The sequence below is a fragment of the Apis mellifera genome, linkage group LG11 (assembly GCF_003254395.2).
Source record: "Apis mellifera strain DH4 linkage group LG11, Amel_HAv3.1, whole genome shotgun sequence".
NCBI lineage: Eukaryota > Metazoa > Arthropoda > Insecta > Hymenoptera > Apidae > Apis > Apis mellifera.
The window spans coordinates 14,457,367-14,482,283 of NC_037648.1; the positions used below are offsets into that span (position 1 = coordinate 14,457,367).

The following is a 24,917-nucleotide window of genomic DNA, read 5'->3' on the forward strand; positions in this document are numbered from 1 at the left end:
TTTACATTTGTTATATTGTTTTTAACTATAAAAATGTAAAAAAACGGTATTAAAACATTACCATTGCGGTAAAAGTCAGTAATCATATTTAATTTCATTATTTATAATTAAGTATTTTTTAAAATTTTTCTTAATGAATTAATAATATTAATTTTTAAAGTATTAATTAAAATAATAAAAAAATAATACTAAAAGACTCATAAGTCTATATCACTATATAAAGTGTTTCAAAATCACCGCCTGTCTACTTATACCATTTTGAAACACTCATATCTTAAGAATAATTTTAATATCTAAAAAAATTCTTTAAAATTTTTATAAATTTTTTAAAAATTCTATCAAATTGAATTTTTTCTGTTGAGAAATGATAAAAATTTCTTCACAATTGTTTATTCTAATCAACAAAAATTTGCTTCCATGTTACAATGAACGGTAACTGGCGCTAAAACGTGATGAGATCCTAAATGAGTTATTGGAGAAGGAAGACAAATAGATTGTCTTCTTAAATCAGGTTCAGTATTATTACCAACTACTAGTAATGGTTCAGCAAATGTTTGTTGTTCAGAATCATCATGAGGTGTCATAGTACTATATCCATGATCACTATCACCTCCAGGTGGTTTCCTATAATTTGAAGAAACCCTGTATGGTGATATAGGTTCTATGCCATCTCTTATAAGAGAATCTAAATTATTTTTTGTTTGTTCCAATTCCATGGGTTCTGCATCGCCTTCTAAGTGAGTCATACGTAACATATCAGGTGAAGTATGTATGTGTAAACATTGATGTTCTAAACCAGACTGAACAGACCGAAGTCTATAACAAAATAGCATTAATCCTAATATCAAAAGAAATGCTAATATTCCACCAGCTACAGGTCCAACCGATGGCCATTCATGTATTGTAATTTCTTCTGTTGATTGAGAATCTAAAAAGAATTACATTAAAAAAAGAAGAATAATAAAAAATACACATTGTATTTCATTACAATCACTTACTATAAGTGCCATCACTAAGTGGCATAAAAGATCCAAGAATGCCTCTAAAACATACAGACATATCGCTACAAAACGGTACTTGCAATGGCGTTTCTCCATCATTATCTATATGACACCATTGGCAACCTATAATTCCTAAACAGTCATTTTCCATTTTGAATATCTTACAATCAATTGATGGACATGTTTTCAAATTTGTAGATTGTATCCAAGACATTTGTGAATTTCCTCCTTGTTCATATGGTGCTGGGCAAGGTTCAAGATTTATTTCATTTATAGTATATTCTGCGCAATTAGAATAATATAAAGCACATTCACAAGGACATTCACATTCAGTTTGTTCCATTCTTTTACAATTTAAACATGAACGATCCATTGTACTACATGGACAAAAAGCTCTTAATAAATTACAAGTCACATTAACTATTCCTAAAAATATATTAGTTCCTGGTACAGCTGCTACTTGATATTTAACACAATGTTCACCATGAACTATATTTGTAAGAATTTCATCAAGTGACGTATTAAATTGATAATATCTTTGTACAGTACCATCTAAATAATTTATGCAAGCTTTTTTCTTCACAAATAGTTCGTGATTTAATATATCATTTGCAACTAACAATTCTTTATGAGTTAAATGTTGTTGTTCAATTTTACCGGTTGGTTCTAATAATGCTGGATGTGATACTAAATATCCTTTATCATCCATTAGAAAACATTTTACCGTCAAATTGTTGCAAAATGGAAACATTTCTTTCAAAAGTCTTGAAATAAAACCTAAAGCTACATCCATAGATACAATTGCAATAGCATCATCTTTAATAATTGATTCTGAATTACGATGAATTGTATGACTTAAAGTAACAATATATCCAGAACCACCAGCACCTAAATAAGGAGACGTAAAAACTAACTTTCCAGGATGCTCCAATGCTTTTCCATACCATGTTCTTCTTTTAGGATCAAAACCAGAATCGAGCATAATTCCTGGATATATCTCTAATACTCCACTTACAACTCCAATGATATATCTAAAATAAAGTAAAATAAATATTTAATTTTTTAAAATTCTGTTTCTTAAAATAATAATCTTAAAAAAAATATAAATATACCTTCTTATGATAAATTTATTTAAAGCACTTTCTATATGTCTAATTTTAAAATAAGCCAACATTTGAGTCAACATAGCTACATCTGGTCTAACAGATTGATGTAGACCAGGATTAGCTAATAAGCCTGTTAAATCTTTTAAATATGCCATATAACTTTGCATTGTTACAGCAGTTCCAGTTTCTAACAATTTAAGTTGTTCTGTTGGGGATTGAAAGCACCATGGAGAAAGATAGACTACTCCCATTGCTAAAACACAAATGCATTTTTTGTTCATATTTCTTTTTTTTTTTAACGTTTAAATTTTAAAAATTTATTAACTTACATAAAGATAAAAGTTTATTATGATAAGTACAAAGAATTTCTTTATCGGCAAAACTATGCATTAAAAGATCGAGACGATGATGTAAAATATTCATTGACAATGTTGGTACTAATTTTGCAATAGATAATGTGCTTTCATTAGTTGCTGATATTAAGCATACTATTAAATCCGTGTATGTTAAATGTTTCCATCGATACCATTTCTAAAATTTAAAAACTGAATCATATATGAATTTTATATACTTATAAATACCAATGTACCTGTTTGCCTAATTGTGTTTTAACGTTTATAACACCTTCATATTCTTCAATCATTATTTTAACAGTTTCATAACTAATATTTTCTATATGATGTAAATGAACTCTGAGCGGTTGATCTATTATTGTTTCCATTCTTGGAAAATCTTTACTAATCCAAACTATACCTTTATTATCAAATAATACAGCATATACATGTGCACCAGCATTAAAATATGTTATATCATCAAGAAAATTTCGTAATTTAATATCTAAAGATATTAATGCTTTATTTGTAATATGCCCAATAGACAAAGTCATAGTTTTACTATATAAATCAAAATATGGATCAGACAAATAATAATCTTTCTTATGATCCTCAGAACATTTCAAGTTAGAAAATAATTTTGATACTTCAAAGCCAAGTATATTTTGTGTAGGAAGAGTTACAATATCATTGTAATTCTTAATATTTGAATGTGATTCTTGATCTATAAGAAAAGTACATATTACCATATAATATAATATAAGTGAAAAATATATTATTATATAATTCAGTTTACCTGAAAGAATTAATATTGTTTTTATGTAGCCGTTTACTTTTTCTGTAGAAATCATATTTTTTATTTTTCGTAAATGAGATGTAAGCTTAAGTGTATTAGTTAAATGTATAAAAACTATTTCTCCTTTTACATGTTGTAATAATTTATTAAAATCAAATTCTATTGTATCATTTGTTTCTAAAATTTGAACAAAATTTAAGTAATGATAAATAAAAAATTATATATAATGTATAAAATAATACCTATTCTATTTAAACTGTGAATATAACGTGATAGTTGAAATTTATTAACATCTGTAGCTTTCAATAAACCATCCTTGCAATGAATAGAACTATTATTAGAAAGACCAATAACATTAACATGATCTGTATAAGACAACATATCAATTATTGTCTCTGCAGTTATTTGAGCTAAGGTAATATCTCCTTCAGACATAAACATAGCATGTTCAATCAATAACAATACATTCTTTTTTGGACAGTACTGAGATAATAAAAGAGGTCCAATATTATGTCCTGCACTAGGTGGACCACACATAGTAACTGGATACATAAAAGGCAAAAGATGTAAATTTTTCCATTCTTGATTTCTCAAATGGATTGCCAATTCTAAAATAAATTAAATTAGATTAAAATTTATAAATTTTAAATAAATTTGCTTAGATACCTTGTGCAATTTGTGAACAAAAATCAGCCAATCCATTTGATACTAAATCTAATCCATTTGTAGATTCAGAATATTCAAATAGATTTTCATTTTTTGCTAAGATCGGTTGTATAATGTTATAACTCTGTTTTAAAACTTTTGCATAAGATAATAGTTTGTTATTTAATTTATCCACAAGTAAATTCAGTTTCATATTTAAACTACTTGAGACATTCATAAACTCTATTTCACCAAGCATTTTCTGAAATGGCTTCAAACCAAGTTCTGCATCAGTAATTGACCGAAATTCATTCGACAATCGAATCACAATGTCTCGCAAACAAGTCCCATTAAGTGGTTCCGCATTTACCTGCTTTCGCAGGGTTTTGCCAAATTGACATTTTGTATTTGCGTTTGTATCCTCATCAGCTGAACTATGCACATTTATGAGCATGGTTATTGCAAATCCTAATAATAATATTCTCTTGACAAATTGACTCATTATGTCAAGCTGACTCTATCACATACAAAATTTTGATGCACTGTATATCGTTACATTGATGGCTTGAAATCTATTTAAAATTATGAATTGATATTAATGGTTATAGCACTCAACCAACAATAATTAATTCAAACAAATAAATGAATAATCATTTTTTCTATTGTACACCTATTTGTACGTAACCTGAAAAATTTTTTATACCGCCATAACAACGAGGCTACCGCAAACAAGGTTGACAAGTACACAACTGGAAATATTACTTTCTTAGTCCTATCACTTTCTAAATGAAATTTAATCGATGTATCTTTAATATTATAAATATATATGTATTGCGGTTTTAAAAGCCACTGGTTAATTCTTTCGATATCATTTTTCGACTTTTTTATTTTAAATTTCGTAAAAGTAAATATGTACAGTTTTCAAAAAAATATGTTGTTATATAAATTTAAATTAAAAAAATATATATAATATCAATATAATTTTCGATAAATAAATCAAATATAGAATTGTTAAATTTAAATATATTTAAATGATAATTTATATATTCATTAATAATTAATGATCAAATATAATAAAATTTAAAAAAATTTTATTTAAGAAAATTTAATTATAGTTTTATAGAGTGATGTTATATTAAATTTTAAGAAATTAAAAAATATTTTAAAATATATTATTATTTAGAATTTCAATAATTTGCACATTAAATATAATGTTATAATATAATAAAATTGTTAAATTTTTTTTATAGAATTTTCATTGATAGACCAATAGTATTGAAAAATTAAATGTTCCTGCTTTTACACTGACCTATACTGCTTGACGCAAACGAGAATCATAAACGGATTTCAGTTAATATGTTTTACAAGTTTCTACGTACGTGGAGGCATTTTATTACAATATTATTATATTATGTCATAAAAATATAATAGTGAAAAAATCGAAAATAAGACTTAACATTGTTTATCTAATGTAATGGACAAATTAGAGAAAACGAATTATGAATTTTTTTATTATGATGTTATAAGGTAAAAATAAATTTTATTATATATTGTTTGTATATTTTACTATGATTTTATAATTGATATGATTTATTATGAATAAAATTATTTTTGTAATAGAAAGTTTTTTTTTTCATATTATATACATTTGTAAAGAAATAGATTTTTAAATAAAAAATATATATATAAATATTTTACTTGTAATATAAATACAAAATTAAATAATTTAATTAAGTTTTATTTGCAATAATGTATCAAAATTAAAATTATTCTGATCATTTTTTAATATTTTTCAAAAATCTTAATTTTATTTGTTTAATATTATTTTTAATATTTTAAAAATATATTTAAAATTAATCAAATAAAAATTTTATTTATTTATATATTTTTTGTATTATTATATATATTATTATATATTTTTTTTGTAAAAAAAAATCAAAAAATAAAAAGTTTACAAATTTATTACAGAAATTTATTTTTTATTCATAAATAGATATTTAAATATAAAAAAAAAACATATATATATATATACTTAAAGATAAATATATAAATATATTTTTTTAAATTGATATTGATATTTTTTTCTCAATATCTATATCTATTTATTAATATTTTATTTATTATTTCCATCAAACTATATATAATATTGATAACTCAAAAGTAAAGTTGATAAGAAATAAAGTATGTACTATTTTATGCAGATATATTAAATTTATATTTAGATATATTAAATTTATATTTATTAAAGATATAATTAAATATATGTAATCTTTTGATTTGATATTTCTTGAACAGGTTATAGCAAAAGAATGAGATTTAAATACATTTTTTTCTTTCATAATGAGGAATAAATATTTTGGACATGGATATAATTAATATAGAAGATGTGGAAACTGGTGTTCGTTCATCTAAAAATTCTACTTCAATACAATGCAATTGTATTCATTCAAATTCAATATGTTATATTGCTGTAACAATTGCTACTCTGGCTCTTTTGGGTGCAATCGTTTTTATCTGCAGAGATTATATTAAAGTGTTACTTTATTGGATTGAACATCAGAATATATGGATCGTTACTGTAATATTCATTGCATTGTTCACAGTGGTCTCATTTCCTATTGTAATTGGTTATTTATTTCTTATTATTGCCAGTGGTTATCTGTTTGGCATATTAAGAGGTATTGTCATGGTAGTATTATCTGCCAATTTGGGAATAGCTATAGCACATGTAACTCTTAGTTTGTTATCATCTAAATTACCTATTGGAACTCTTATGCAAAATGATACTGCAAGAGCAATACTCAGAGTTATATCTGGATCACAAGCTTTCAAAGTTGTGTTACTTGCAAGATTAACTCCTATTCCTTTTGGTCTACAAAATACAATTTTTGCGGTATGTTTTTTATAATTAATATTTAATAATATTAATAAAAAATTATATTAATAATATATAAATATTTAGATAAGTAATATGGGTGGCATTCAATATCATATAGCTAGTGCATTAGGATTATTGCCTGCTCAGATCATCAATATTTATTTGGGCAGTAGTTTAAGATCTATGCAAGATGTTCTTGAAGATAAATCAACAGCAGCAACTAGTTATATCGTCTTCTGTTTTCAAGTATATAAACAAATTAAAATTTAATTTTTTATAGTATTTAAAAATACAAATAATTTTTTCAATTTCAGATTTTAATAGGTATTTCATTGATGGTATATGTTGTACAAAAAGCACGTAGAGAACTTCAATTAGCATTATTAGAGGCTGATCTTGCCTCAATGGCTGATACTTCTCATTATCTTCTTGATACATTACCAGATTCTAAAATTGTTTTGACAAATCTAATTGCCTAAAAATGGAAATTTTTTTTTTGAAAATTAAAAAACTTTTTCATTGCATGTTTCATATTTAACAATTTTACTTACTAAAAAAAAAATAGAATATTTAATAATTTGAAAAAGTTTAATTTGTTACAGCAAATATAATTATACACTCATTTATAATAGAGATAGCTTATTTTTTTCCATATAATATTATTATTGAAAGTAAGTACTAAATATTTTGTGGTACAAATAATAATTAATAATTGTTTTATCGAAAATAGTTTAGTGAAAATTTTTAAATTCAAAAAAAAAAATAGAGCATCATGTTCATATTACATTTATTATTTAGATTCGTGCCAAATATCTTTTTTACATATTAATTATTTTACATTTAAAAATCTTCATGTATTGTTATCTTTATAAAAAATTGAGTGCATTTATATTTGTTGATATGTATTAATTTTTATGAATTGTTGGCAGCTTTGCATTTATTTTTGCTAATATATCTCTATATTATAATAAGTCTTCCAAAATATTTATTAATTTGAACTTTACATGGAAGAATTGATTAAGGAGAGAAAATTAAAAGTCAATCAAATATGCAAAACATGAAGATTCTGGAATATTAAAATAGAAAACAATAACTTATTTTATTTAAATAAAAATAAAATTTTTTGTATATAAATTTAAATTATCTTTTATAATAAGTATGTTATATAATTAGATTATATAATTGCATTGTATAAAAAAATGTGCAAAGAAAGAATGTATAAAACACATGAAATAACTATACTGTATAATGTACAATGTATTGAAGAAAAGATTTAAAATATTTGTACAGGATATTACATGATTTTCATGATATTTTCTGTGAATGAATATGTATTTTTATAACTGTGTTAAGGTAAATTAAATATAAAAAGATCATATAAAAATTGTTTAAAAAAAATCCAGGTATATATGATTTTAGCTATTTGATTTCTATATAATATCTTAAATATAATGTACAGAATACAGAATATTAATTAATATAAAAAAGATTACATAATTGCATTTTTTATAGAAAAAACAGAATATTCATATTATATAATATTTATATTATTATATAACAAATTATTAAATAAATTTGATATGCATTTGTTATTGGGAAGACTGAAAATATAATAATTATAACTGCAAATTTGTATTACTTTGTCATTATATCATTATTCAAAATTTTTATCATTTTTCTATTATTCTATCCCATTTTATACGTTATTATATTAATTTAAATTTAATTTTTTTCAAATTTAATTGATCTGTATAATATCATGTCTATCATAGCTATATGTAGCTATATAGTCTTATTTCATTATATATAATTAATAATTTTGCTTATTTTGAATGACTCTCTCTCTCTCTCTCTATATATATATATATATATAAGATACTGTACCAATTTGAATGATAAATTAACATATACTACATAAAAAAAAGAACTGCATTGTACAAATGTAATATATATATAATTATATTAAATAAAACAAGTTATTCACATATTATTTTATAATTTTGTTTTTAACTATATTTTTTTTTATATTTTTCTAATGCTCTTTTAATAACTGCAAATGTAAAATCTGCATCCTCTTTTGTTATGCATAAAGGTGGTTTTATTCGTAATACCTATGTATATCAAACATTATTAATATTTAAATAATAAATCTTAAAAATATCTAATTATTATTTAACTTACATTTGCATATAATCCTCCTTTTCCAACGAGAATTCCCATATTTTTAATATTCTCGAAAATCTCAAGTATATGTTCAGATTCTAAGGGTCTTTTCGTCTCGGAATTCGAAATTAATTCAATTCCGATCATTAATCCTTTTCCTCTAATATCACCAATAATATTGGGAAATTCTAATAAAAGAGTACTCAAACGATTGATCAAATACGTGCCGACTATATGTGCATTTTGTTGAAGACCTTCTTCTTCAATAATCTAAATTATTGTCATTTTAATTTATTACATTATTATTTAATATTGTATTTTTATATTTAAGAACATATAAATAAATATAATATAATTACATCTAATACTGTTGATCCTACAACACACGCAAGTGGATTTCCTCCGAATGTATTAAAATGTAATGCAGAATTTAAACTATTGGCAATTTTGTTATTTGTAACTACCGCTCCGAGAGGAAATCCATTTCCTATTCCTTTTGCTAGAGTCACTATATCCGGTTCTACACCGTGACTTTCAAAACCCCAAAAATGTTCTCCCGTTCTACCAAAACCAGTCTGAACTTCATCCGCTATACAAAGACCACCCTTTTCATGAACATAATTATATATTTTCTGAAGAAAATATTTAGGATATTGAACTGCTCCTCCTATTCCCTAAAAGTTGTGTAACTTTTGTATTTTTTAATTAATCGTAAACAAAATCAGGAACAAAAAAAATACCTGAATACTTTCAGCTATAAATGCAGCTATATTATGCGAACATGGCAAACTAAAACGGAATGATTCATCAAATTTTTGAAAATATTTTTCAGAAGCTATACATTCTTTATCTTTACAATCACATTTTCTTCCTGTCACTTGTATAAGCGAATCTCTACATTTTGATCCACCCCAATTACCTCTATATATATCTGGATATGTCATCTGAAATGATTCTATACAATTATTTATTTCCATTTTAAGTTATTAAAGAAATCTGATCAATATTAATTATTATTGATATTAATTACGTGTATATAACCAGGTGGTTGTACAATAAATGGATATTTCCATGTACTCATAGCTGTAGATGCTGATGTTCCATAAGTTGTACCATGATAACTGTTTCTTAATGAAATAATATTATGATTACGTGTGTAAAGTCTAGCCATTAGAAACGCTAATTCATTTGCTTCTGAACCACTATTTGTTAGATATACAACTCTTAATTTACTTGAAAATTTATTCATTAACTTGTTTACATATTCGTATAAATAAGGATGCATATAAGCGGAAGATATATGATTTAATTTCGATGCTTGCTTAGATATAGCAGTTATTATTTTTCTAAAAAAAATATATTATTTTTTATATTTTTCAATTTTCATCATATTTTTGTCAATATATATTTTATATAGTCTTACGGATGAGAATGACCAACAGAAATAGTAGCAACTCCACCAAACATATCCAAATATCGTTTCCCACGATGATCCCATAACCATTGTCCTCGACCTTCATGTATTAATAGTGGTTCTTTGTAAAATTGTTTCAAAGAAGGAGATATAATTAATTCGTATGCTCTTTTAATAAATTCATAATTTGTACCCTATATTATAAATAATAAATGAAATGTAATTTTTTATATATTATATATTACATATTTATAATATAAAAAAAATAATTTTTATAAATAAATGAAACATTTTACCTTATAAATAGAAGGTGCATAATCACAATTAGGCATTTTTAAAAAATCATTTGATGTACTTGCAGAATTTCTTATTTGCATAGGAAACCCTAAGATATTGTATTTTATTTTAAATGTATTTTAATTACAAAAAAACTAATTGAATAACTAATTAAAATTTAATAAAAAATACTTACATTTTAAATTTATAAAATATACCAAATTAGGTCGAATTGCAATGATTCGTAAACATTTATTTAACATATTTCTCTAAATTTTTAATAATTATTAAAATACAAATGTTATATTTTATATTTTACGTTAAAAATTATTAATTTACTTTTTACTTTTATGAACTTTGTATTGTTTTATGTTTGACGATCGAATATATACTATAAATGTTATCCGATTATATATCCATAAATCTAAAAGTTAACGAATTTATTTTCATATAAATATTCGTGTATTAAATATACATATAAATTCGATTCTATATATATATATAAATGAGGTCAAAAAATTTATTTTAAAATATTGATCATACAAAAATATTCTATTGTAAATATTCATATTGAATATTAATATTGATGTTATTTTTAAACAAAATTAAATCCACATTATTTTAATTCATATAAAAAATTTTTTTTTTAAAAAAGATTTTATTAAAAATAAAAATCATATTATTATTGCTGTATAAATAAATTTATTTATAATCAATATTTATTTACATAATTATTTTTCTATTTTATTTTTATTTTGAAATATTTATTTTTCATTAGATATTTCATTAGATATTTTATTATTTTTAATATATAATTGTTGATTTGGAAATGATTTTATTTTAAATGTTATTGGTATTTTTTCTAAAATAGGATTTATTTTTTGTAGACATCTTATCCATGATAATAGAGAATCTTTGGAAGATGTGCCTGTAGCACAAATTGCATAATATACTCCATCTTCTTGCTCATGTTTAGTAAGAGGTATTTTAAAGTGATGTTTTTCCCAAAATGGAATTTGCAAATGAGATATATCTAAAAATAATATATATTTTCATTAGTTAATATATAACTATATTATGTTATATAATATACTATGTTACATAGTATTAAATAGTATTATACGGTATATAAAATTATTAGTATAATATAATAATGTGCTGTATTTAACATAAAACTATGAAATTTTTTTTTTTTTACCATCATAATCTTCATAAATGATTTCTCTTTTTATTGGATCTCCTTTTAATACAAAATAATTAATATAATATTTATCAACCCATATCATAAAAGGACCTTCTACAATTAATGATTTATTAGTTGGTTGTACTGCAAGAAGTTCTTGTTGTGATCTACTCATAGAAGATACAATCCATGTATCATCAATTGCATCAGGTATATCTTTTGTTTTATATACAATAGTATTAGCTTGTACATCTATACAAGACATTTTTGCTATAGCAAATTTAGCAAGTTCTTTTGGATCTGTTGGTATCGGTCTGGGTATTGGCCAAGGATTTAGTTGAGAAAACTTTGGAAACCAATAAAATATGTTCCAACACTTTTTTATAACTAGATTCTTGTCACCAAAAATTTGTATAATTAGTTCTTGCATCTCAAAATCAGGTATTACAAAATTTTTTTCCATTTTTTTAAGTATACTTATAGCTACATTTTGATGTTTTGCATAAGAAAAAAACATATTTTGAAATTTATTTTTTGGTATATATTTGTTTTTTGGAAATATATCTAACAATTGCTTGTATATTTCTAAATCTTTATTTACACCAAATTCATCCATATATTTTAAAGCAGTTAAAATAAACTGCAATTGTCCTTTTCTAATACGATCTTCTTTTTTATATACATGTATAATTTCCAAGAAAGTTTCTTTCTCTTTTTTTTTCACATTAAAATTATAAGGTGTAATCTCACTGGCAGATTCATTTTTATTACATAAAACTTGTTTTATATGAAGATTATTAACAATGGTTAATCGTATATTTTTATGTTTTTTAATTATTAAAAATTTATTTGATAAAATAATATTTTTCATTAATGTAATCATATTATTAATTTGTTTAAATTTTGTAATACTTACTTAAATTAATTTATAAATATATAAAAATATATAATAGATTATCACTGTTTTTTTTCTATAACCTTTTTAGTATAGTTAATAAAATCGATATGTACACGTAAATAACAATGTAAACAACATTGTAAATAAGTTAATTTATATAAATTTACAACATTAATTTATTAATTAATATCTAATATCAATAAAATTTTATTGTAAGAATATTTTTTAAAACAACTTAACATTTAAGACTTTGTATTTGTTTTCATGTTTTGAAATATCAATTGCGTAAAAAATCAGAATATTTTCTATTATTTAGAACGGTAAGTGAATAATTATATTCAAGAAATTGATAAAATATAGATTTTAAAAATAATTTCTTTAATAAATTCTCTTATAAATATTGTCATATACTATATGGATAATTTATAAGTATTGGAATCATGGCATGAGATATAAATTTTGCAGAATAAATACAAATAAGCAGTATAAGTAATGAAAAAATGATAAAAATAAGGTAAAATAGTACTTCTTTATACAATCAATCAGAAAGGAAATTTTCTAATATTAAATAGTCAAATTAATAATTTCTTAATTTAGTATTTATACTTAAGCAATTTCTAACAACTTTTTAGGTATATAATTAGATAATAATAAATTTAAGACAAAAAATTCTTTTATTAGTAAATCTTTATTATTAATTAATTATCATGTATCTTAAACTTATAAACTATGCTTTGAAATACAAAAAAAAATACAGAAATATATATTCTCTTCCATATAATTAATACATTTTCTTTATTATCACTTTTATGTCACTCTCCCAACAATCATGATAAAATATTGAAATCATCTTCTAAGTGTTGTAAATGAAATACATAAAAAAAGAATAGAAAATAGTAGGAGGAGAAAAATTAATAATTAATGTCATTCTTATCAATTAATATTTTTTGAAGGCTAAAGATATTTCTTCAAAAACACAAATAAAATAAAAATTGAAAATCAATTCTTTTATATAATATTTTTTAGTAAGACAATTCTTTAAAAAAAATGACATTCAAAAGATGACATTGATCATTTTACCCTATTTCTATCTTTTTCTGTTCTTTTATTATATATTTCAGTTGTGATAGAGATGGCGCTGATTTCCATATTTTTAATAAATTTCTGTCCTTTTTCCATCATTTATTTCTCTTGTCTATACTTGTTCTGCATGTGATTACAAAGGAGGTACGGAATATTAATTGAATTAATTGACTCTTTAATTATTTTTCCTTTAAAATTAGAATGTGTTTTAATTTTTAATATAAAAAAATATAAATATTATATTCTCAGTTTTACAAAATATCTTTAGATCTATCTTATAATGCGAATATTTTTACGCGGCAGCAGCAGCAGGATTTATATATATGTTTATATGTTTATTTCAGCAATAAGAGAAATAGAAAAGAATCTTGAAACGTTTTATAAAAAAAATGACGCTCTAAAATAAAAACACTAAAATGATAGCAATTTTAGTGTCTTTAGAATAAAAAAAATATGCATTGAATGTAGGTCTATTTTCAATTTTATGTGTTTTGAATAAATATAGATGAATAACCAATATCTATTGCAATAAACTTAAATAATATTATAAATTAATATTTTATATAATTATATAATATTAATATAATATATAATTTAATATTATAATACTATTAGTATTAAAACATTTTTATAGAAAATTAATAAATTTTTTTCAGAATCGTCATATATATATTACAATACAAATATTTTGTATTAATTTGATGAGAATGAATGTTATTATTTAAATTATTGTATCATATGTTTTATATTGTTTATTATTAAGAAACGAAAAATTATTATATAAATAGTAAAACATCGTTAATGAATAATAAATTTTTATTTTTCTAATCTTATTTAATATATAATGTGTAAGTAATTTATTTTTAATTTATTTTAATTTATTTTTTTAATAAATTAATTTATGATTAGTGGAAATGTTTTAATAGTATTATTAAATTTTATATTATAGATCACTATTAAAGATAATAAAAATGGATTTATATATATAATATTTAATTTAATTATTTGTATATATAATAAATAATAAAAAATAAAAATTAAAATAATATATAAAATAATATATAAATAATATATAAAATCTGAATTATGAAAGAAAAAAATATTTATTCTTTATAATAAATATTATATTATTCTTAATAATTATCAATAAATATTATATTATTTATATTTATTTCACATGACTAAATATTATTAAAAAATGAATCCTATGTTAAAAATATTTTTAACCCATTGTTGGGCAAATATATATTTAATAATTGGAGCTAGCATAGGCTTAAGCCTTAGTATGATATTGATACCAGTTAATATAGATAATTATGATGGAAATACAGAGTATTTAATACATTATTTAAATTATCAAGAAGATTTAGATGAATATGAACCAAAAATAAATGTTAATAATAAACCTCAACAAGCACAAAAAGTATCTAAAGCATTAGTACGTCCAAGATATTATTCCACAGAACTTGGAATCAGAGAGAAATTATTTATAGGAGTTATAACAAGTCAACAATATTTATATAGTAGAGACACAGCAATTAATAAAACAGTTGCTCATATCGTGGACAAAGTACGATATTTTATTTCTATACCTGAAGGCACAAAACCTAATGTTACTCTTCCTGGTATAGTTGGATTTACAGATACTAGAACAATTTTAAAGCCATTTCATACAATGAAATATATAATTGATAATTATTTGGAGAATTATGATTATTATTTTTTAATCAAAGATATAAGTTATATCAATGTTAAAAAATTAGTAGAATTTGTTAATAAGATTAGTGTAAGTCAAAATGTTCATGTGGGTGTTCTTGGAGATATTTCAACTTATTGTTCTTTGGGTAAATTAATTTGTATATTAAAACATTGCTTTATTTAATATTCTATTAATAAATTATTATATCTTTCAGATTCAGGAATTCTTTTGAGTAATTCAGTAATACAAGAATTAAAAAATAATTTAGATTGGTGTGTGAAAAATGCTTATTCTGATTCAGATGATATTAATTTTGGACGATGTATTGTTCATTCTATCTCAATACCTTGTTCTAATCATATACAGGGACAAAAATTTTTATATACTAAGTTGAAATCAACATTTTTATTTGAACAAAATTTGAAAGAATTAGTTAGAAATGAAGAATTTCTAAATTCACTTGTAATATATCCAATATATGATCATCTATTTATTTACAAATTGAATACATATTTTGCAACAGTAAGTTTTTTATATATATTAAAAATTAATTACTTTATATATATAATAAATATGCTATTATATAGACTATTATATAATATGCACAATTATATTATATAATAATTATATAATTGTACATATTGTATTGTAATATAATTTGAGATTTATGGGAATAAATTAGAATTTTTATTCATTAATGGTTTTAGGTAAAAACTATTGAGATCCAAAAAAAAATTTTAAATATTCGAAAAACAATTTTAAATATGCAAAATTTAGGTCCTCTACAACAACGTAACGTTTCTTGGCCCATCGGTAATCAACCAGGAAATAATGCCATTGGACGTTTCGATATTTTACGGTGGACATATTTTAATCAGACTCATGTATTTCTGAATACTGATTTTTCAACTATACAAGAATTAAAAACCGATGTTAAATTTGATATAGATCGAATAATTAATATTACAGTCTTTAATATTATTTTTAATAGTCAAATTGCATTAAAATTCAATAAATTATTGAATGGATACCAAAGATTTGATGCATCTCGAGGAATGGATTATATATTAGATTTAGAATTTATCAATATTAATACCAAAAAAACATTAAGAAAGAGGATTGAAGTATGTAAACCACTTGGTAAAGTTGAAATTTTACCTGTTCCATATGTAACAGAAAACACTAGAATAAATATAATATTAATCATAAATTTATCAAAGAAACAGGATGCATTGAATTTTTTGGAGCAATATGCTTTAGATTGTATGGAAAAAAAGTATAAAACTTTTCTTATGATGGTATTTTTTGCTAGATATTATTTTAGAAAATCTTTTATATACATATATCTCTTTTGATATTGTTGAATTATTATTTAGGTTCTCTTATATAATTTTGACTCCACATCGAAAGGTCGAGAAGATATATATTATGAAATTAAGCAATATGCGCTATTTTTAGCTGAAAAATATAAAAAACAGCAATCAAAAATTACTTGGCTCTCTATACGTTTACCAAATATTGTAACATCTGTTAAAACAAATCAATTGCTGAATATTGCTGTTACAGATTTATGTATGAGAAAGTTTACATCTGAAAGTTTGATACTTTTTGTCGAAACAGGAATACAACTTCGATTGGATTATTTAAATAGAGTATGTGCATTATTAAAAAAATTATTATTATTATTATTTAAAAAAACTTCATACATAAAAATTAATCAAGCATTTAATATTTAGGTTCGTATGAATACTATTAATCAGTATCAAATATTTAGTCCAATACCTTTCATTGAATACCATCCTGATATAGTACATATAAATGATGTAAAAAAAGTTAATACAGATATTAATCGAAATTATGGAAAATATGATGAATATAATTTTAATAATATCGCTTTTTATGTCAGAGACTACAATATTAGTATGTATACTTTTATGATTTCTTTTCTATTTCATAGTTTTTTTTTCATTTTACTCAATTAATAAGTTTTTTTTTTTGCAGTGAGAAAAACTATTGAAGCTAGCATTCCAATAATACATTCTGACCGAGATATTCTATCAATATTAAAACTTTCACAAAATATTCCTGTTAGTTCTTTGTTCGAAATGTTTGTTTCTTTTAGTAACATGCACACTTTACGTGCAATTGAACCAGCTCTTAAAGTAAGATATACAAATATTACTTGTGTCAATAACACCAATATTAATATGTTTTGTACACAATTAAAGAATCGTTATTTGGGTCGACGTAGTCAACTTGCTAGATTGATTCTAGATTATCAAACTTATAAACATAGTTTACTAGCATAAATTATGCAAATGTTATGAGAAATATTATCAAATATATTATTTTGATATTAAAAATGATTTTATAACTTATGTAAAACAAAAATTCAAGTAGTTTTGAAAAAGTTAATAAATAAAATCATAAAATTCTATTATATTTGATATAAAAATTTATATTAAAATAATTTATATATATTATAATAAAAATTAATAAAAATATATATTTATATTGTGTGTGTGTATATAATAAGAGAGATTTGTATTATAATGGATATTTTATTAAATTTATACATTCTATTTAAATAAATATTTTGTAAATAATACAATCGTTTAATTTTTGTTTTTCACAACACATCATATATAATTTTATATTTATTAAGATTGTAAAGAAATGTGTATATTATACTATATATAATATTTAGATTTAGAAAAAATAAACAAGATTGAAGATTATAAAATCAAACATTTGCCAGTTTCTTAGAAAATATATTAAAACATTTTGGCAAGATTTTTATAACATATAAGAAAATAAGAAGATATATAATTATACTAAATATTAATCAGTAATAATTGTACAATCCCTTAATACCTTATAAATAATACAGTATATTACTATTCATTACATAATTTATATATTTTTTTTGCATAAAAAGCAAAAGATTTGTATATTATAACTTACTCCAACACAGAATATATGGAAGATGCTATGAAGTTTACTATACACATTTTTCTGTGTATAATGTGAAGTAAATTTGAATTGTTTTATTTCGTTTAAATCCTTCAATATAACAGAAAATAAAATGTTGAAAAAATAAATTTTTTGGAGAGAAAAGATCTTTAAAAGATCTTTTATTAATCCTGAAAATCACTGTTCAATAGAAATATGTTTGTTGATATTATTAATATAATTAGATTATTAATATATAGAAGATTATATATAATTAAATATATGTTACCATTAGGTACTATCAGATTCTGATTCTGATAATTGTAAATCATCATTTAGAAGATTATCTGGCATTAAGCATGTGGGAGATGAAGCAGTACTATTTAAATGTCCTAAAAAGAAATATAAAAAAAAGTTATTTATATTTACAATAAAGATTAATAGAAATAATTATGTTGAAAATATACCATTGGTTCCTGTTAAAACTGGAATATTTTCAGTATCTGAATCACTATCTGAACTCTCTGTAGAACTACTTGAAGTAGAATCACTAAGAGCACCTTCATCGCTATCTATAGTTACAGAAGGCTTCATAATAGTAGTATTATTTGTACATGATGATCTCGAAGGTATAGAATTTGTAACTGGAAATGATCCAGTTGATGTTAAAGGACAGTCATCATTATCAGAACCAATCATTGGCAAACTGGCCAACACTGAATGCGTCACTGATGGTTGCACTGGTGAACTAAAATTCTGTGTGTTTTTAATAAGTTTAAAAAAAATCTTAATATATTATTATAACATTACTATATAACCAAGATTTCAAGTTAGTTTATATTTTTTAAAAAAACATTTCAATTTTGATTTTGATTTTAAAATTAAAAATATTTAAATCATAAAAAAAAAAATAAAAATAAAATCAAAATTTTCTGATACTTCTTTGCATTTAAAATATATTTAATACCTATTAGTTGAAGTAGAAGGTGGGCTTTTGCCATGGTATGGAGAAACTCTATGAGGGCTATATTGTTTTGGATGTAATTGAATACTAGGTTCTCTTTTTTTACCACTAATAACTTTTGATCTTGTTGTTGTTCTTCCATGTGTAGGACTTTTTTTAGTTTCTACTGGAGTTATAGGTCTATTGCTACTATTATTATTATTACTTCCAGAAATTCCTAAATGTGGTTGAGACTTTGGTTCTGTTCTAAAATGCAATATGATATGTCATATTATGATTCAGCATATTTTATAAAAAGATTACATACCTGGTTTTTTTTACTTGGATATTTGCTGTTAATTTCTCCAATGTAATTTCTCCAGTAACCCTATCAATTATCAGAACGCATTCCTTATGGTAAGGCCTCTGAGAACCTTTAAATACAGTATGAGGAATTCCAGCACCATCTAAATGTGGAACAGTAACTGTCATCATATTGTTTGCTCCAACATCAACTCTTGCTACTTTGGAAACATCAACACTTGCTGGTTTAAAATCATCTATAATCAATATTATAGTTATTAATTATTTATTAATCAATTATGTTTTTATACAATATTAGCAATCACTATATTTCTTGTATTTTTTCAAATATATAATAATATAAAATAAAATAATTGAAAATATATTTATGAATTTAGATTATAAATTAAGAAAATTTATATACTAACATTTTAAAGTATGAAATGCCGTCGATCTATTGTTTGTAAAGCTTGGTCCTAATTTGAGTTCCCGTATTTCAGAACCTAAACCAAGCCGCTCAGCCATATCACGTCCGATTCCTTGAAAATTTGTTTCCGCGAGTGAAGTAACTGATTTCATTGAATATTATTTTATTATTCTTTCTTTTAAGAATTTAAATAAATCAAATGATAAAGACAATATTATATATAAAATTCACGAGCAATTGAGATTTATTATCACACGTTTTATTCGTTACTTTGCCAAAATATGGATGTAATCAGTCAACCTTACCAGACAAGAAGATTCTGTATTTGCAAGATCTGACGTCACACTCATTTAGAAATAATAAAGGGGAGAAAGCTGGAGGAAATAATACGAAGCGATTACCACGCCACCTACCCGGATGCGTATGTTAAAATACGTTTTACCGCCATAACTTTGTCATATTATTGTCATATTATTATAGCATTGAATTTAATATTATAATAAACAAATTTGAACAAAATAGAATTGTTAAAAATACTTTATTAAGAAATTTAATTTTCTATTTACATAAAAAGTTTATGTACTTTGTATTAATAGTAGTAATTTTTTAATATTCTAGAAATTTCTAAAAATTTTCATTTTGTAATTTTAGGGAATTTATCGTACAAGACTTATAAATTCAAAATAATATGTAAATTTTATCTTCATAAATATGTAATGCTGTATTCATACTGCTTTTTGCAAATTATTTTCGTCAACAATAAACATTTTTGCGAACAGTAAGCGATTAGCATCAAATTGATTAATAAACATTATAATAAACATTATAAAACAAAATATTTATTCAGAAAACGGTATATTTGCTCATGAATTCAAAGCGTATATATGTTTGTAATGTAATTATATTTTAATTATGTTAAGTAATTTCTCATAATTTTCATATGAGTAAAGTTTTTAAATCTTTTTATTTTTTAATAAATATTAATTGTTCATTATTTTATTATATTTATTTTTCATATAAAAATTTTTTTTATAAATATTGATGTTTTTTATTATAATTTTTATTATTATTAAATATACAGCTATAAATAAATATTTTCAAAATATTTTTACAAAAAAAGTATGTAAAAATATGTAAAAATTAAATTATTCAAAAATTGAGCGAACAAACTATAATTGCTTGATCTGCTCTGCTATTTATTAGTATCATTATGAACCTAGCATAAAAGATATAATATTATATTCTTATCATTTTATATTCTTATGTTATCATATATATATTTTTATCACATTTCATTCAATGTCAAAACCATAAAAATTTCTACAAAACATAGAGAATATTGAGTTAGATCAGTACTTGGGATATCATAATAATAACAAAATTCATCAATAAAAAAACGTTCAAATATATACGACATAACTAAACTAATAACATTGTAATTATTGTTTCTCAAACCAATCAACATAATCATTAACAATTGCAGAGTAGTAGTAATATTTATTAATAATTGATGTCTTCTCATTTGGTTTTCTTTTCGCTTTGGCTGTAAATGAAAAAATACTGGCAAAATGCCCAATGAAAGTATTATAAGTCGGATTTTTTCACTAATCCCATATCCTTGTAGGATACCACCAGTAAACAATGCCAGTGGTATAACATCCACTATCTTGGAGTACCAATCATAAAAAATTCTTAAGAATTTTATTATATTGGTTCCTGATGTAAAAAGTGGAACTCCTGAAAATAATATTGTTAAAATAATATAAATGTAATATGTTTTATATTATATGTATAAAAGTTGAATAAATTTATTATTATTTAATTATTTAATTATTATTATTATTGTTATATTTTTTAATATGAATTAATTGCTTTTATATATAAAATTTTAAAATATCTCTATAGATTTAATTATTCAAAAATATTATAAAATTTGTTTATATTTATTATAATTTATCATTATTGTTCACCTACATTTATGAGATCTCATTATAATACTAAAGTATAAGTAATAAAAATATTATTTGTAATATTATAATAAGTAATATTAAGAAGTATTATAATAAGTAATATTATAAGATTTTAGAATTTATATTATATATATATTTTTAAAATATAAATAAAATTGATACTATTATATTAATTCTAATAATATTTAATTATATAATAATTATTTAAAATTATATATCAGTAAAAAATTTTTCTTCAAAAGATATAAATAAATATTATATATATATATTATATATACTTATATATACTTTATTTTTTAAATTTTATATTTAAAAATTAAATATACTTTCTTTAATTTTATACTAATTAATTTTCAATTTGAGTTTTATTAACTCATTAATATAAGATATATTATTAAAAGATTTTATATAGATAATATTGTTTCAAAAATATACTATGCAAGTATTAAATATAAACTACTTATTATCATAACTTAATTATCATAAAATATATTCTTACCAAATCTGAATGCTCCTACTATGGCATGTGAAAGTAGAATTTGAAAGGCACGAAAGGACCAGATACTTGTTTTATCATATGTATTATTGAGAGTTCTCATACAACAAAGTGTCACAAAGAGTTTCACTAAATGTGCTAATATGCTGCTCGAACAAATCATGGTCAACTTTTGATCATCCACAGATACTGTTTTTTGACTTAATTATTCTGAATAATATAAAAAGTTGAATAATATATTAAATTTGATAAAAATTTTTATACAATTATAATATAAAGAAGTGCTTTTACATTTAATTAATACAGTTCATAATTCTTTTATAATTTATTAATACCTAAGTAAGGTTATATATAATCTTATATATAGATCTTAGGTAATTAAACATTATTTCTTAACAATTTGTACATATCTTTCCGAATTTGTTCAATTTCATTATAACACAAATATAGATAACAGCACGAACATTGTATTCTATTTAATAAATAATAATAAATCTATCATGTAGTGTCATTTACTTCATTTGAGTTTTTAAATGTTCAATCACTCAGTTTTATCAGATGGGATTTTATATCGGAGTCTGATATTATTACATTTGGAAATAATAGAAAGACAAAATTAAAAAAGAAAGTAACACGCCATTACTATGTCGCCTACCGAAACCCATATTAAGATATTTTTTCAGGAGATATTAAATGTCATGATTTTCATTGTCGTAACATCGTATATCATAATATCAAATTCAATATCATAATAAGACGATGACAAAATTATTTAGTGTTATAATCATAAAAATCATATTTTATTACTGCATGAAACATATTTTAATATATGATAGATAGCAATCGCATTATGTTATTTTAACTTAACTTTTTCTCTCTATTATTTCTAAATGAAAGTAATGTTTTGAAAGCAATCCTCAAAATATAAAGTCTGGTCTGACAAAGCTATTTTCACTACATATTTTAACTATCATATAAATATGAATTTAATAAATTTAATAATAATTTAATAAAAATTTATTTAATAACTTGATGAAAACTAATTATTTAAGTTAATAAATTTTATAAAAATTTTTTGTATAACATTTTTATTAAATTTTTATTACTACAATGTAGAATTTATAATATATATAAATTTATATAATATAATTTATATAATAAATAATAAATTTATATAACAAATATAAATTTTATTATAAAAAAATAGGTGATTTTTTTTTTAAGAATAAAGAAAAATATTCATAAATTATAAAAATAATTTTGTGAATTATATTTTATAAATAATGTTTAAGAATATGTTTTACATAATGTGAACAAATAATATAAGAAGTAATGATAAAGGAAATATAGGATTAATATAAATAACTATAATTATATAATTGTATGTAAAATAAAATATAAGATTAAATATAAATTTTGGCGTTTATTCAAAAAAATTTTTAATGGGAATAATGAGTCTTTTGCGCAAAAAAGAGGAAGAGTATGATAGAAGTCAACATCTTTCTTTCATTCAAAATGACGTGACTGACAATATATTACTGATGTGAAACGTTGACGCTTTTATTAAAAGTTTTGCAGTAGTACTGCAGTATTTTTACCCTTGACAACTTGTAATCGCAGTAAATGTTCGTGCGCATTCAATATAAAATCATTATATTATGCTAAATTTTATACAAACTTTTGTATTAGAAATTTCAATTTTACTAGTAGTATTCTAAAAAGATTTATCAATGAATTGCAATTCATCCTTTTTATTTTCTAAGATTATACAAAAATTGATTTATTTTTGCATAATATAAACGAAATTATATATTTCTATAATTTAGTGAATTTTTTATATAAATAAAAATAATATAAGCATAAGAATAATATAATGATAATTGATATAATTAATAAAATAAATAAAATGATATAATAGTTAATTATTAGATAATAGTTAATTATTAATGATTAATTAACTTGATTTTAAATATTTCGTTTATAGAATTCTAAGTTTTACCTAGAGAGTGCTGCCATCTATTAAAAATTCACAGATTATAATTGACTAGATAAATCTTAACTTATTATGAGAGAATGTTTTACATTTATATTAAAATATAAAAATATTTCAATTAATATAAAATTCTAATAATTATTATAATAGTTTTATATATTATTCTATAATATATTCGTAGATATTCATAAATTTAATAATTTTATTTAATTTCATACTTAAAATAAATATATTATCACCAATAATGGTGTTTTATTTAATATTTAAATTAAATTCAATATAAGTTTATATATTAACATAATATAATATAATTATATAATTAAATAATATTAACAGATATATATTAAGAGAGGTTATAA

At 21.8% G+C, this 24,917-nt stretch overlaps 7 protein-coding genes and 1 long non-coding RNA gene across 11 annotated transcripts; 3 read left to right on the forward strand and 5 right to left on the reverse strand.

The window, feature by feature from the left end:
- Nucleotides 1–119: 119 nt before the first annotated feature.
- Nucleotides 120–4,785, reverse strand: LOC412944 (VWFA and cache domain-containing protein 1). Its single transcript, XM_006566604.3, has 9 exons — nucleotides 4,566–4,785; nucleotides 3,902–4,452; nucleotides 3,478–3,843; nucleotides 3,236–3,412; nucleotides 2,697–3,163; nucleotides 2,437–2,638; nucleotides 2,114–2,360; nucleotides 999–2,032; nucleotides 120–928 (listed from the first exon to the last, which is right to left on the reverse strand). Exons 2-9 carry the CDS (start codon nucleotides 4,380–4,382, stop codon nucleotides 399–401), a joined length of 3,504 nt encoding a protein of 1,167 aa, XP_006566667.2. The 5' UTR covers nucleotides 4,383–4,452; nucleotides 4,566–4,785; the 3' UTR covers nucleotides 120–398.
- Nucleotides 4,786–5,163: 378 nt separating this feature from the next.
- On the forward strand, nucleotides 5,164–7,435 carry LOC413916 (transmembrane protein 64). The gene is made up of 4 exons (XM_397355.6): nucleotides 5,164–5,407; nucleotides 6,176–6,773; nucleotides 6,843–7,004; nucleotides 7,073–7,435. Exons 2-4 carry the CDS (start codon nucleotides 6,243–6,245, stop codon nucleotides 7,235–7,237), a joined length of 858 nt encoding a protein of 285 aa, XP_397355.2. The 5' UTR covers nucleotides 5,164–5,407; nucleotides 6,176–6,242; the 3' UTR covers nucleotides 7,238–7,435.
- Nucleotides 7,436–8,728: 1,293 nt separating this feature from the next.
- On the reverse strand, nucleotides 8,729–10,911 carry LOC100576186 (alanine--glyoxylate aminotransferase 2, mitochondrial). Its single transcript, XM_006566605.3, has 8 exons — nucleotides 10,808–10,911; nucleotides 10,632–10,720; nucleotides 10,345–10,529; nucleotides 9,952–10,267; nucleotides 9,662–9,865; nucleotides 9,281–9,595; nucleotides 8,940–9,191; nucleotides 8,729–8,869 (listed from the first exon to the last, which is right to left on the reverse strand). Exons 1-8 carry the CDS (start codon nucleotides 10,872–10,874, stop codon nucleotides 8,765–8,767), a joined length of 1,533 nt encoding a protein of 510 aa, XP_006566668.2. The 5' UTR covers nucleotides 10,875–10,911; the 3' UTR covers nucleotides 8,729–8,764.
- Nucleotides 10,912–11,293: 382 nt separating this feature from the next.
- LOC726612 (evolutionarily conserved signaling intermediate in Toll pathway, mitochondrial) lies at nucleotides 11,294–12,969 on the reverse strand. The gene is made up of 2 exons (XM_006566606.2): nucleotides 11,810–12,969; nucleotides 11,294–11,644 (listed from the first exon to the last, which is right to left on the reverse strand). The coding sequence occupies exons 1-2, from the start codon at nucleotides 12,675–12,677 to the stop codon at nucleotides 11,376–11,378; spliced, it is 1,137 nt and encodes a 378-aa protein (XP_006566669.1). The 5' UTR covers nucleotides 12,678–12,969; the 3' UTR covers nucleotides 11,294–11,375.
- Nucleotides 12,970–13,679: 710 nt separating this feature from the next.
- On the forward strand, nucleotides 13,680–14,482 carry LOC107965224. Its single transcript, XR_001704912.2, has 3 exons — nucleotides 13,680–13,919; nucleotides 14,120–14,239; nucleotides 14,432–14,482. It is a non-coding gene; the product is annotated as an uncharacterized LOC107965224 (long non-coding RNA).
- Nucleotides 14,483–14,952: 470 nt separating this feature from the next.
- Nucleotides 14,953–17,978, forward strand: LOC100579040 (chondroitin sulfate synthase 2). The gene is given in 6 exon segments (XM_003250828.4): nucleotides 14,953–15,619; nucleotides 15,689–15,996; nucleotides 16,182–16,772; nucleotides 16,851–17,126; nucleotides 17,211–17,394; nucleotides 17,476–17,978. Coding segments are annotated over 6 exon segments (2,334 nt in total). The 3' UTR covers nucleotides 17,784–17,978.
- A 289-nt stretch (nucleotides 17,979–18,267) lies between these two features.
- On the reverse strand, nucleotides 18,268–20,457 carry LOC411433 (ell-associated factor Eaf). 2 transcript variants are annotated; one of them, XM_006566608.3, is made up of 6 exons: nucleotides 20,101–20,457; nucleotides 19,698–19,929; nucleotides 19,394–19,636; nucleotides 18,894–19,174; nucleotides 18,716–18,818; nucleotides 18,268–18,617 (listed from the first exon to the last, which is right to left on the reverse strand). In XM_006566608.3, the coding sequence occupies exons 1-5, from the start codon at nucleotides 20,249–20,251 to the stop codon at nucleotides 18,718–18,720; spliced, it is 1,008 nt and encodes a 335-aa protein (XP_006566671.1). In that variant the 5' UTR covers nucleotides 20,252–20,457; the 3' UTR covers nucleotides 18,268–18,617; nucleotides 18,716–18,717. The 2 variants fall into 2 exon arrangements, with proteins under 2 accessions (XP_006566671.1, XP_006566670.1); XM_006566607.3 differs by having other exon boundaries at nucleotides 18,268–18,627.
- A 787-nt stretch (nucleotides 20,458–21,244) lies between these two features.
- Nucleotides 21,245–23,340, reverse strand: LOC726564. 3 transcript variants are annotated; one of them, XM_006566610.3, is made up of 3 exons: nucleotides 23,082–23,340; nucleotides 22,569–22,775; nucleotides 21,245–21,836 (listed from the first exon to the last, which is right to left on the reverse strand). In XM_006566610.3, exons 2-3 carry the CDS (start codon nucleotides 22,726–22,728, stop codon nucleotides 21,385–21,387), a joined length of 612 nt encoding a protein of 203 aa, XP_006566673.1. In that variant the 5' UTR covers nucleotides 22,729–22,775; nucleotides 23,082–23,340; the 3' UTR covers nucleotides 21,245–21,384. The 3 variants fall into 3 exon arrangements, with proteins under 3 accessions (XP_006566673.1, XP_026299511.1, XP_001122291.2); XM_026443726.1 differs by having other exon boundaries at nucleotides 22,901–23,340; XM_001122291.5 differs by having other exon boundaries at nucleotides 22,857–23,340.
- Between the last annotated feature and the right edge of the window lie 1,577 nt (nucleotides 23,341–24,917).